Source organism: Pteropus vampyrus, unplaced genomic scaffold (genome assembly GCF_000151845.1).
Source record: "Pteropus vampyrus isolate Shadow unplaced genomic scaffold, Pvam_2.0 Scaffold139, whole genome shotgun sequence".
NCBI lineage: Eukaryota > Metazoa > Chordata > Mammalia > Chiroptera > Pteropodidae > Pteropus > Pteropus vampyrus.
In genome coordinates, this window is record NW_011888920.1 from 4,341,714 (window position 1) to 4,355,167 (window position 13,454).

General features: G+C 32.3%; 1 protein-coding gene across 2 annotated transcripts in view; it reads right to left on the minus strand.

Annotated features, from left to right (window-relative positions):
* Positions 1–7,439: 7,439 nt before the first annotated feature.
* Positions 7,440–13,454, minus strand: part of LOC105297462 (protein NPAT) — a 52,186-nt gene continuing 46,171 nt past the window's right edge. Inside the window, exons 15-17 of one of the 2 annotated variants that reach the window (XM_011368150.2) lie at positions 11,500–11,560; positions 10,238–11,396; positions 7,440–9,039 (exon numbers count right to left, since the gene is read on the minus strand). In XM_011368150.2, coding sequence (XP_011366452.1) covers positions 8,962–9,039; positions 10,238–11,396; positions 11,500–11,560 — 1,298 coding nt within the window. In that variant the 3' untranslated portion in view covers positions 7,440–8,961. The remainder of the gene's footprint in view (positions 9,040–10,237; positions 11,397–11,499; positions 11,561–13,454) is intronic. The other variant, XM_011368149.2, reaches the window with a different exon arrangement.

The window sequence follows — 13,454 nt, forward strand, 5'->3', positions numbered from 1 at the left end:
TATTTTAACTTTTTTTATAAGGGGAAAAGATCAAATCTCAAAACCTTTTGAAATTACAAATGAATTTTTTCTTCTACTTTAAATTTTTGTTAATCTTTAGAAGTTTAACATTTTTATGTTATAAGTTGTAATATTTGAAATACCAGTGTGCAAACTTAGTGACTTATAAGTAGCTAGAAACGTTTGTTTTAGAAAATAATTTTTTTGAGGATTATTAAAGATCAAGTGAGTGTCATCTATAGCTAATTAGGATCTAGTAGACTCTTTAATGTGAGAGTGGCTTTATTGGTCAGAGTATCAGTTCCACATACTATTAGCATAAAGAAAATGAGAATTTCAAAAAAGAGAACTGCTGAAAGAAAAAACTGCTAAAAATATTTTACCTAGTAAAGCTATCCTTCAGAAATGAAGGAAAAATAGTTTCCAGACAAGCAAAAACTGAAGTTCATCACCACTAGACCGGTCTTAAACAGGAAATATTAAAGAACATTCTTCAACCTGAAACAAAACCACACTAGTAATAAGAAAACATTTGAAAATATAAGTCTCACTGGTAAATTCAGAATACTCTAATGTTGTAATGGTGGTGGGTAAATCACTTATTACTCTAGACAAAAGTATTGAACATAGTATAACTTCAAAAAATTTTAATAGAGACAGGAGGTGAAAATATGTAAATTGTGACACTGAAAATAAAATGTTGGGAGAGGAAAGACTTTGAGTATGTGTTTGAAATTAAGTTGTTATAGGTAAAAATAGACTTATAAATGAGATGTTTTATTTAAGTATCATGGTAACCACAAAGCAAAAACCTGTAATAGGTTTTTAAAAAACATGGGAAAAAAAAGGAATCTAAGCCCAGCACTACAAGAAATCATCAAATCACAAAGGAAGAGAGCAAGAGATAAAGAAACAAATTACAAAACAGCCAGTGAACAATATTAAAAATGGCAATAGTGAAATCCATATCTATCAATAATAACTTTGAATGTAAATGAACTAAATTCTCCCATCAAAAGACACAGAATGGCTGAATGGACAAAAAAAAATACCCACCTCTGCAGCCCACAAGAGACTTACTTCAGCTTGTTAAAGACACATGCAGACAAAGTAAAGGGATAGGAAAAGATATCTCATGCATGGAAAGCAACGGAAAGCACTTATATTGGACAAAATGGACTTTAAGACAAAGACTGTAATAAAATACAAAGAAGGTCATTATCTAATGATAAAGAGGTCAATCCAAGAAGAGGATAAATAATTGTAAATATTTATGCATGCAACACAGGCGCACCAAAATATATAAAGCATATATGAACATACCTGAATGGAGAAATAGCAATACAGTAATAGTAGGGGACTTCATTATCACACTTTTAACAATGTATAAATCATGCAGATAGAAAATCAAAAAAATTATCAAAATGGTATGGTATTAGTATAAAAACAGACACGTAGATCAATGGAATACAGTAAAGCCCAGAAACCCATACATATATCGTCAATTAATTTAGGACATAGGAGCCAAAATATACAATGAGAAAAGGACAATCTCTTCAATAAACGGTGCTGTGAAAAATGGCCAGCCATATGCAAAATAATGAAACTGGACCCCTATCTCACACCATACACAAAAATCAACTAAAAATGAATTAAAGATGGAAATTTAAGACCTGGAACTGTAAAATTCCAGGAGAATACACAGAGTGTAAGCTCCTTGACATGGGTCATGACAATGATTTTCTGGATTTGACACCAAAAACAAAGACAATGGAAACAAAAATAAACGAGTGGGACTACATTAAACTAAAAAGTTTCTGCACAACCAAGAGAATCATCAATGATGAAAAGGCAACCTATAGAATGAGAGAAAATATTTGCAAACATAACTGATTAAGGGTGCATGTCCAAAATATATAAAGAACTCACACAATTCAATAGCAAAAAAACCAAACAAACCATTTAAAAAATGGGCAGAGGAACAGAACAGGCATTTTTCTAAGGAAGACATACAAATGACCTGCAGGTACATGAAAAATGCTCAATATGAGTAGTCATCAGGGAAATGCAAATCAAAACCACAATGAGATATCAATTTATACCTTTTAAGAATGGCTGTCAATAAAAAGACAAGATCATAAATGTTGGTAAGATGTGGAGAAAAGGGAATTCTCGTGCACTGTTGGTGAAAATGTGAACTGGTGCAATGACTAAGGGAAACAGTACGGATGTTCCTCTGAAAATTAAAGATAAAAAAATATGATCCAGTGATCCCACTTCTGGGTATACATCCAGAGGAAATGAAATATTATCCGCACTCCAATACTTAACGGCAGCATTATTTATAATGGCCGAGATATGGAAACTCCTAAGTGGCGGTCAACACATGAGTGGATAAAGATGTGGTAAATATATACAATAAAATATTATTCTGCCACGAGAAAGAAGGAAATCCTGCCATTTGTGACATGATTCCATCTTGAGAGAATTAAGCTATGTGAAATAATCCAAGCAGAGAAAGACAAATACTGTACAGTAACACTAATATTTGGAATTTAAGAAAAGTCAAACATCTGCAGGAATGTGGTTGCTATGGCATGGTGTGGAGGTAACAAGGAGAGGTTAGTAAAAGGGCACAAAATTTCAGCTGTAAGATGAATAAAGTCTGAGCATCTAAGGTATACAATGGTGACTATAGTTGAGAATACTGTATTACATAATTCAAACAACTCAAATGTCGCACACACGCAAAGATAAATAGGTGATGCATGTGTTAATTAACTAGATGGGAAGAATCCTTTCACAGTGTATACATAGATCAAATCAACATGATGTATACTTTTACAATTAATTTTACCTCAATAAAGCTGAAAAAAAAAAAAAAGAATGAAGTTATGAGTTACATACTATACACTGAGCAGTAATACCAAATAACTGAAGCAAAAACTATGGCCAAGATAATTGTAATGGGAAATCAAACATTTATGACAGAAGTGTTTAAAGCAGTTAGATGCAATTTGATAGTTGAAGATTGAATAAATATCAAACTTTTTCCCTTTATAAACAAAATTCCTGCTTTTAAGCATCCATACATTTATAGAAAAATTTAATCTATCCTTTGACCTATCCTTTGACCACAACAAATTTGTAAACAGAGCATGTTACCTTACTCCAAGTAATTAAGATATAAAAAATAACTAAACAAAAAAATGAAAGTACTTACCCCATCTTCCAAATTTTGATGTATAAAGTTGAAATCAGAACTAAATTCATCACTTTAATGAAATACATGCTTTTAAAAGAAAAAAAAATCAGATAACTTCATTCAATTTAAGAAGTTAAACATGAAAAAAACTGAGGAAAATAAGAAACAGAATATATTAGAAATTAGTCAATCAGAAAGGCATACAAATGTCAAATATTAGAGTTAATTTTGTTATAAAAAAGCCACATCAAATTTAAAGAGAACACAAGTAAATATTAGAGAGAAAAAATATATTTAATCCAGAAAAAGTTCAAAGCCTGACTAGACCGTTCTGCCTAGAACAAATCTGGGGAAAAAACACATTTTCTTCTGCAAAAGCCTCCATGCCTAGATGATTTATCGGTGATTTAGTTTTAAGGAAGTTATTTCCCATTCTAAATAAACTCCTGTAGAAAATAGAAATAAACAGATAAGCTAATTGTTAAAGTGCTTATTATGTTCTAGACATCAACATAAATGCTTTACATATATTACCTTATTTAAATATTGCATTAATCTTAAAACAGGCACTATTTATTATTCTAACATTCAGATAAACTAGAAAGAGATGAAAAGTTTCAAATTCATTTAAAAAATTGGCATAAGCTTGAAATCAATCTCATTAAAAGTAAACATTTAAAATGTTGACAAATCAAATTTAGTTATATTTAAAGAATCACTAATTGCAAAGTATACAATATTAGTATTATTAATATAAAAAATTCATAGGTTTAATAAAAATATTTTGATATTAGAACAGCACCTAGTTAAGTTGAACATACTCCTAATGCAAATTCTTAAATTACTATAAACAAAAGTCAACATTATACTTAACATTTCCCATTAAAATGAGAAATAAGATAATGAAGCCTACTTTGATCATTATTCATTGTACTGGAAGTGCTAATCAGTGTAGTAAGAAAAAATAAAATTGGAAAAAATTTAGAGGTGCTATACCTTTAGTAAATAAAAAATAACCATGAAGAAAGCCATTAATTCTACTAGAGTTCACTCAGTAAGGGGCCTAAATATAAAACATAAATAAATCTCATACATTAATCAACATGGCATGTGACTGACACATCTTTAAAAAACAGTCCGATGGAACAGACTAGAATCCAGAAGCAAATCCAGATAGATGCAGTTTACCAGCTTATGACAATGGTAACAGCGCAATATATTTGGGAAAGGATAGTCTTTCCTCAATAAATGGTGCTGGGTTAATTATATATCCCTATGGAAAATCAATTGAGGATGGATGATCAATGAAAATACAGAAGGTTAAACAAAACTGAGTAAAATAGTTAGACATCTAGTATCCATTTGAAAAGGATTTGTATCTATTTATTATATACCTGTAATAAAAGGTAGACAACCCAATATAAAAATGGGCAGAAATTCCACAAAAGATTATCGAAATGGCCAATATGCATTTGAAATGGTATTCAACTTTATCAGGAACAATTAAAACCACAATGTGTTACCAACATACTTCACCAAAATGGCTAAAATAAAAATACCAAGGACTAACGATGTAGAACCTGGAACTCTCCTTATACTGTTGATAGTATGATTTGGTATAGCTGCTCTGAAAAACTGAAAAATATGAATAAGGTTGGATATATACAACCCTAGGACCCAACAACTCCACTCCTAAGCACACGTCCAACTGAAAAGTGTAATACATTCACCAAAAGCATGTACAAGAATATTCAGAGGTTCTATTCAAAATAGCTTCAAACTGGAATTAATTTAAATGTTCAACTATAAAAGGGATTAACTGTGGTGTAATACAATGTGGATAAACACAATGAAAAAAATACACAGTATTGAGGATGAGAACTGAATTATATACAACATGGGTGGATCTTGCAATGTTGAGCAAAATAAGTTATGAAAGACTATATACTACATGAATCCATTATACATGGTTAAAAAAACAAGGTGAAACTATGGTACTACAAGTCAGAATAATAATTGTCCTTGAGGCTAACAGTTACCAGAGTGAATGAAGTACAAGGGGATTCTAGGGTTCTGGCAATGTTCTATTCTTGATCTGGGAAATTAAGTGAATGAGTATACTTTTAGAAAATTCATTGAATTGTATGAACTTAATAGTTTGTGCACTTTTTCTAGATTATGCTGCCATAAAAATTTTACATTAACTAAAAAAGCAATAGTTAAAACAATGGAATGAAGAATTCCCTAAATATAGCAACAAACGACAAAATAGTTTAGCAAGAAATTTATGAGGATAAGAATAACTACAAAACTATTATACATACCATATTACCATTACCATTTCCTTCTTTCAGTATCAGGTAACTTAAAAGGTTAATGTAGTTCAAATGAATATTCCAATAGAATTTTAACTTGAAATAATACAAATCAATTCTGAAGTTAATCAGGGAGCATAAAAGGAGTGAGCACTTAAAAAATAAGCTACAATGGACACAAAGCTATAATTAAATCAGTGGCACAAAATAATCTATGCACCATAGTATATATATAGTGTATGCATATGTGCATAAAAATTAATATAGGTCCAAAATCTTTGATTTTACACCTTTATGGTTAACAGGGTTTCATAATTCAGAATACTTAGGATTTTACAAAGTAACACAATGTATATATCATATACTCTCAGCTGAATCTGAAACAGCACACTAAGCACATAACTATTTTCCAGCAAAATATGAACATTCATACCAAATGAGGACCCAGGTTCATGTCAAATCAGGTCAGGTTTTGCCATGAAATGAGTTTTGATGCTAAACTTAGGGGGAAATATTGGTTGTTAGACCTTTTGGATTCTAGAATTGTGAATAAAACATAGTGCATCAATATAGAACAAGAGAGACATTATAAGTAAATGTATGTGGGAGAGATACCTTATTTTAACTAATTATACTGAGTCAAGTAGTTAAATATTTAGGGAAAAAAATGTACTTTCTTACTTCAAACCAGGTACCAAAACAAATTATATGTGGATTAGCTTACTACTAATTTAACAAATCAAGAAATAAAAGCCTATAAACCAGTGATAATATAGCTGAATATATATCTGGTAAAAGATAAGCATATGCTATAGAAAAAAATGACAATTTGCTGGCAAGAATGTAAATTAATTTTCTGGAAGAATTTGGCAAAATGTATTGAGATCCTTAAAAAATGCACACTAATTTTTTGATTTGGTAATTTTACTCTCTAAAATGTCTCCTAAGGAAATAATTGATAACATATTTATAGATATGTTCACTATTTTAAAAAATATAGCTAAAAACTGGAAAATGCTTGATATTATCTGAAGTAAAAGCATCATATGTATAGTTTAAATTCAACTATGTTGAAAAAATAATTTAGGAAAAAAGGACTAAGTATGTCAAAATATCAACCAACTATTATTAAAGTCTATTAAAAGAGGAAGTATAGTAATAAATTCAAAACTTGATGATAATTTCAAGAAGTTGGGCCTGAGGCTGAAAGATGGTGGCTTGAGAAATGGATGAACACAGAATATATAGTAACATGCCTTTGAAAGTACTCCTATTGAAGCTTAAATCTTGGTCTCCCTAATAGTCAAGCCTTTGACAAACCTGATCATCAAGCCTTTGCTGAATATTAATGAATGCTTTTCTCAACATTTAGTTAGAACTAAAGGGTTCTAACAATATCTAGGGCTAAAATAATCAACTTAATTATAAGACTTCAAAGACTTGGCATACACTGACATATTAACCACTAAGTAATGTCCAAAATAAAGAGTGAATAATCTCTTTTGTTGTAAAAGTGGCCACAAGTTGTTTGTGGTATACTTTGACCTTGAAATGCTGTCACTGGGCATCTGACTGTTAAAATAGGTTACCAGGTACAATACTACAATTAAGTCCAGCACACTTGGACTTTTAAGGTAAAATGTGGATTATGGTTTTGGTCTTGAACATAAATGAAAGCTCCAAGTACAAGTTGTATTTGGACTCTATCAGTGGCTGCTGGCTAGTGAACTAAGAATCTCGAAGAAAGTGAACTTATTTGTAGATGAATTTTAGTACTTTGCACACAGATTAACTAAATAAAAAGGAAATCTGTAATTTTCAGCATTACGTGAACTTCTGAAAAAGCAAGAACTGACTTGCAAAGGAATTTAATCAAAGTATCTAAACAAGAATGACTGCCAATATAAATGAATTCAAACTTTAAGTTAATGAAAATATTTATTCAAACCTAACTGTATTACAGTACCATGTTGAGTTAAATAAACTTTAACTGTATGATATTTAGTCCTTAAGATTAGACCACTCCATATCATAAAAATGTCTTCCAACACAAATTTCTGCTGTAAGGTTTAGCAATTATGAAGTGATTTCTACACTGAGAAATGTTGTGTTAGAGTAGGATGGATTTCATTTTTTAAAAGCCCAGTACAAAAAATGGTTGAGGAAAATAACTCTTTTACCAGCACATTGGTAGAAAAAAACCTTAATATATCTGATATTTAACCAAACAGAAAGCACTTAAGAGAACATACTTTAATATCTAGGCACAATTGGTCAGGTACTAATTATAATTTGTTCTCATTTAAAGGTTTAAACCAATTCATCGACTTGACTGACGTGTGTGAGTCTAATACAGCGAAGGCACCTCTTTCATTCTCCTTTCTTAACTCTTGAAAACATTTTAAGGGACACAGAGACAATGTACTTCATCTAAGTACAATTATAGTTATTTAACATAGACCATTTCAGGAAAAACTACATTAAAACCTAAAACTGTGATTTTTCTTCTTACATCTTATGATGGACATGGCTTTCTAAAAGGACGCCAGAAGATAACTCTCCCATAAGCTTTAATACAGAATACAAGATTTAAATTAAATATGCATTGGTCACTACTATGTAAGGAGTTCTATGAATTAGTGCAATTCTTTAAATTCCCAGTACTTAAGGGAAAAGTATATACATCTCAAGAAATCTCAACTACTATATAACTAAACTTTTTATGGCTCAATAGTTTAAACACTTAAAGTTCTGTAAAAGATCTTGAAAATTATAAACAGAAGATCAGAATACTCAAATGGTTTACAAAACTCTCTTTAAAACAGAGACCAGAACGACCAGAAGTATAAAATTTCAGGAATATAATCTTTACTGCAATTATAAGACAAGGTGGTCAAGTATTCACTGTAGAAAAACCCAAATTATTTTCTGGTTGCTTTACTACCATTTGAGGTGATTATCACTTTTGTACTTAGTGGCTATGTCTTTAAATGTTTTGTTGGACAGTTACTGAAGGCAATTTGTAAGAAAAGACATATTTCCCCCCAAAAGTAGAAACTATTCCAGATAAATAAGCCTCAGAATTAGGGATCAAAAGAAGTCAAAAACACAGTGTAAGAACATTAGGTTGATTTAACCTCTATTTCAACAATATTTACACAATATTTACAATATGCAATTGTCAAAGCTATACAGTTTTGCAGATTGGCTTTACTTACATTTCTGCAAATATTTTTTTCCAAAATAAAAATATATCAAGTAAATCTATTTACAAACTAGGAAGCTGCTTCAGAAACAGCATGATCTAGATATAAAGTGAAATTTCAGTATGACGAAAGTGCAGGTCATGCTTTCAGATTTTTGTCAATATCTCATTCCCTACACTCAGAGTTTAAGGGATACGAGTTTTAAACAGCTATTGTATTTATATGTTCAGAATGTTTACTCATCATAATGCAAGGATAATAAAAATTTGTCCACATCCATTCCAGCTGGAAATGAACTGGGTAGCTTCTTTTTCTGTCAAAAAAAAAAAAAAAAATGAAAATAAAATAAAATAAAAAGAAAGAAAAAATAAACCTAAGTTAACATATTGAACTTAAACAAGGCCATAAAGCTTTAAGTCAACTCAGCACCCTTATTGGGTTCTTCTATATACTACTAAAATTGTTGCTAAGTTTTTTAGTTCATTAGAATTTTAGTTATACAGACAAGTACAAATTTTAGAAATCTAAGGCAATAAAATATACATCAATGGTTCTTCAAATATTACTTTAGGGCAAAAGACATTATACGAATCCAAAATGCTGAATGAGATAAGATAGAACATGCTTTCTATAAGGTGGTCATTGCTGCCAAGCCATAAACCTTAGAAAGCTTTACTAAAGTTTTAAGAGTAACAGGTACTTTTCAAGTTCCAAACACATAATATACATCAGGCACTATACATTTAGTCCTCACAGCCATCAGGTAAGATGTGTGGTAACCTTCTGTTAAATGATGCAGCTGAGACTCAGAGAGGCTATATGGGCTTAACCAGTCACAGAACCAAAAAGGAGATGCAGGATTCTAACCTAGACTTGCATGGCAGCAAAGCCAAGATTCTTTCTCTGATACCATATTTTAAACACCTTTCTTTCTATTCAATCCATTTACTAAATGGCTAAACAGATTTAGGAAAAATGAGTTTCATTTATCAATGCTATTCCTGTAATGCTTTCCTCCAAATAACCAGAGTTAAAGGAAAAAAAAAAAACCCAGGTAAATTAGTTTTTACACTGCTCAACACATTAACATCTAAAAGAGCCTATGAAAGACATGGCAGGATATGTGAAAAAAAACCAAGATGTAAGAATTGCTTGGTAAAAAAAGAAGTTTACATGGTAATTCTACACACAATCGTGGCTTCCCAATCTTTCACGCATTATGTCATTTTCCCCCACAAAAAAACTTGGATCCTACCATGACAGAAACAAAACCTCCTTTTCCCAAGGAAGATGTTTATAAACAAAAGCCTTAGGATTGTTTTGAAAATGCCTAGACAACTGATTACCACACTGGCTGAGAGACACTACTACAGAATGTTTTTGCTAATCAAAGCTCAGAGCTGTCTGACCAGATTGTTCAGTCAGAGACAGCAAACGATGCTGAGCTTTTGTGAGTGAGCATTGAAGGAAGGGCAAAGGTATAATTTTGAAATTAAAACTTTCAAACTTGCCTTAATTCTCTTCTTTTTCATTGGTACTGATGAATTTGCAATATTTTTATTAGAAGTACGAGAGTTTCGCTCACGCTCATCTAATTCCTCAATTTTCCGCTTTTTTGTGGTGTTCCTTGAAGATGCTCTAAACTGTTGTGTATTGTCTTTTAGAGGAGTTGTTGATGTAGTCCTAGAAATAGCTGCTCTGGAGAGAATCATTAATGTATGGGCAGCCATGTTTACACTATTTTCACTCCCTGTTTCACTGGCAGGGCTGCAGGCAGGCAAGTCTGGGGTGACAGGAGGGACCATTACTTTGGGTGTACTACTATCTTCAATGAAACGCCTACTAGAAGGGACCTTGATACCATCTGTAGGTTCTTCTTTATGTTTTTCCCCTGCCCCTGAGCCAGATGTACGGGGTACAGATAAATGAGTACTATCAGTGAGCCTATTTACTGGGCTATGTCGCTGAATATCCTGTAACATTTCTGTGGTATGTTTACTTAGCGGATTAATCAAAGAATTGGCAGATTTGGTTTGTTCCTGTTTTAGATCCTTCATGGCTGCACCTACTGAAATGACATTTTTACTATTTGAGGATGTTCCTTGTTTTTTGGTTAGTTCCTGCAGTGAAGCTATAGTTTTCTCATTCCGTAAACCCCCATTTTGCTGCCCATTAGACAGTTTTGAAGTTTCTGGATTTTTCTGCCTTTCCACGTCATTGCATAATTCATTCTCCTTATTAGCTGTTGCTTTATGAAAAGATTCCAGTCCAACTTCTGTTGGTGAAATTTTCTTTTCTGACAGAGTTTCTTTTACGGTGATGTGTCGGTTAATGGCAGTTTCTGATTTAGATAAAATCTTAGGCACAGGAGGTTTCTCTCTCTCCTTTTTGAGAGCATTATTAGAAGGGGGTTTTAAGGCAGAAGACATCATGGACGAATCAAGATTAGGAAATAAAACGTCATTCTTTTCTCTGTTTTGGGAGACCATCTTATGGTTTGTCCCCTGTGTATTTGCCATAGGAGAAGCAGTGCTATCAAAACAGAGCACACGTCTGTGGCTTTCAAATGGTTTGCTAGTTGGAACTATATTCTCTACTGAGAAGGGAACTGTGATTTCTTCCAGTTTTTTCCCAAGATCTATTGCCATATTCTTGTCAGAAACTTCAATTCTTAAAAAAAAAAAAAAAAAAAAATTAGCAATATAAAGAAATCCTTTATGTTTTGAATCTGAGCATTCAAATAATTTATAATAGAAACTACTTTTATGCTCACCTTTGTGCATGACATCCAACTAAATGACTTGATGAATCCACCAAATTATTTACCTGCTTTCCTGGAATTACAAATGAATTAATTAGAAAAGAAAAACATTTCTGAGAGAAAGGGTATAATTCTCTGAAAGAAACAGAAACAGACCACAGTATCACAGATCATGAGAAAATATTTTAAATGATAGCTAATGTACAAATGAAATACTTTCACATATTGAGTTTAAAAAGCAGCTCTATAATATATACAAGATGATCACTCATCCATTTTACAGAGGAAATATGGATAGGAAACAAATGTCTTGCTTCAACTTCAGGCAAATATTATGAATCCAGTCTTTGGCTTTATGAATTACAATGCTCAGTACAGCACTTAAGGGTCCTATTTAGATTCAGAAACTTACTTAAGGAAAGTAATATGTTACACTTATTTTAAAAATTTGCCCACGTAACTGTCATGTTTGTTTCCAAGCCTATGCCACTTAGAGCACATGCTCTATAGCTTTAATAGCCATATTTTAATTTCCATGGACTTATAAGTTTATGTGAGAACAGCAAGATACAAAGCTTGAAAGAATATCAAAGATGAGATCATGAAAGACTTTATGTATTATGCAGAAGGTTCCATAGAGAATCCTTAAGAGTTTTAAATAGGGAAGATACATGATTAGATTTATGTTCTAGAGTCACTTTGGTAGAAGAAAATATTGTAAACAGAAATTCTAGTTGGACGGCTATAAATATTCCAGGTCAGAGATGATGAGGGTCTCAAGAGACAGTAAAGGGCATTCACAGAGATATGAAAGGTAAAGAAGGAATCAATGGTGACATTAACCAAGGGGGAATAATTAGGCAGGGGAGGTCTTCGAGGAAGAAGAGGTGAAACTTAGATATGTAGAGTTCGAAGGTCTCAAATTACATAAAATTAGAAAGGCAGAAGTGTAGTAGTTTAGTGGTGGTTCCAGAAGCCATCAATAGCATGAACTGTTAGAGGGAAGTAAAGTAAGAATGGAAACTGTCCAATGCAAATGACTATATTAGGCCACTGGTAACTTCAGTTTAAACAGTTTTAGTGGAAACATGAGAAAAGACAGTAAAACAAATAAAGAAAAATTGAGAGATAAAAGGGCTTGGGGATAAAGCATTGGCAGGTGGGACAAACCTAAGTAACTTTATAGCCAGAAACGGAAGGAGCCAAAATGAAAAGTTGAAGATCTATAATCTAGAGCACAGGTAGAATGCATTAACCTTACAAAGAATGAGATAATTATTCCTCTAAGGAAAGAATGCTTTTGGAAGTAGAATAGGTACATATTAAATGGAGGGACATGAGAAAATGGAATTTACTGCTGATGAGTGGGAGAGAATTTTTTAAGTGGTATCAAAGGGCATGACACTTTTTCTCAAGCAATGTTAAGAAGCTCAGGTGTAAAGGCAGAGATGGATGGTTGTTGGTTAGATCCAGGACTGGAGCATAGCAAGTGGGTATGGTAGAAGAATGTGGATATGAAGGTGTTTAAGAGTACTGGGAAAAGTGGTTTGTGTGGTGAATTGTAGGGTGTAGCCTGGATATTAAAGGAACTGAATCCAGAAAGAAACTGAAAGTTCAGGTAAAAAGTAAAGATTCAAATAATAGGAGCTCTCACTGGTTGAAGAGAGACAATGGATATATGAAAATGAGTATTTCTAAAGATGTTATTGGCCTTTAAAAATCACATTGATCTAATAGGAACTAGTGAAAAATTGAAGGCAAAGATAGGGGAGAGGTTGACTGGGGTAAAGATTAAAGACTTAGAAGTAGAAAGGCTGAAAGAATTCTGAGGGTTAGGGTGTCTGGTATGTTAGCAAAATGGGCATTATGTTGCCCATGAAGATGGAAAAGTTTGAACTGAGAACGAGGTGCAAATTCATGGTGCAACATTCATCGAGGCCCTGAATGAAAATCTAGTGTTACTTTGT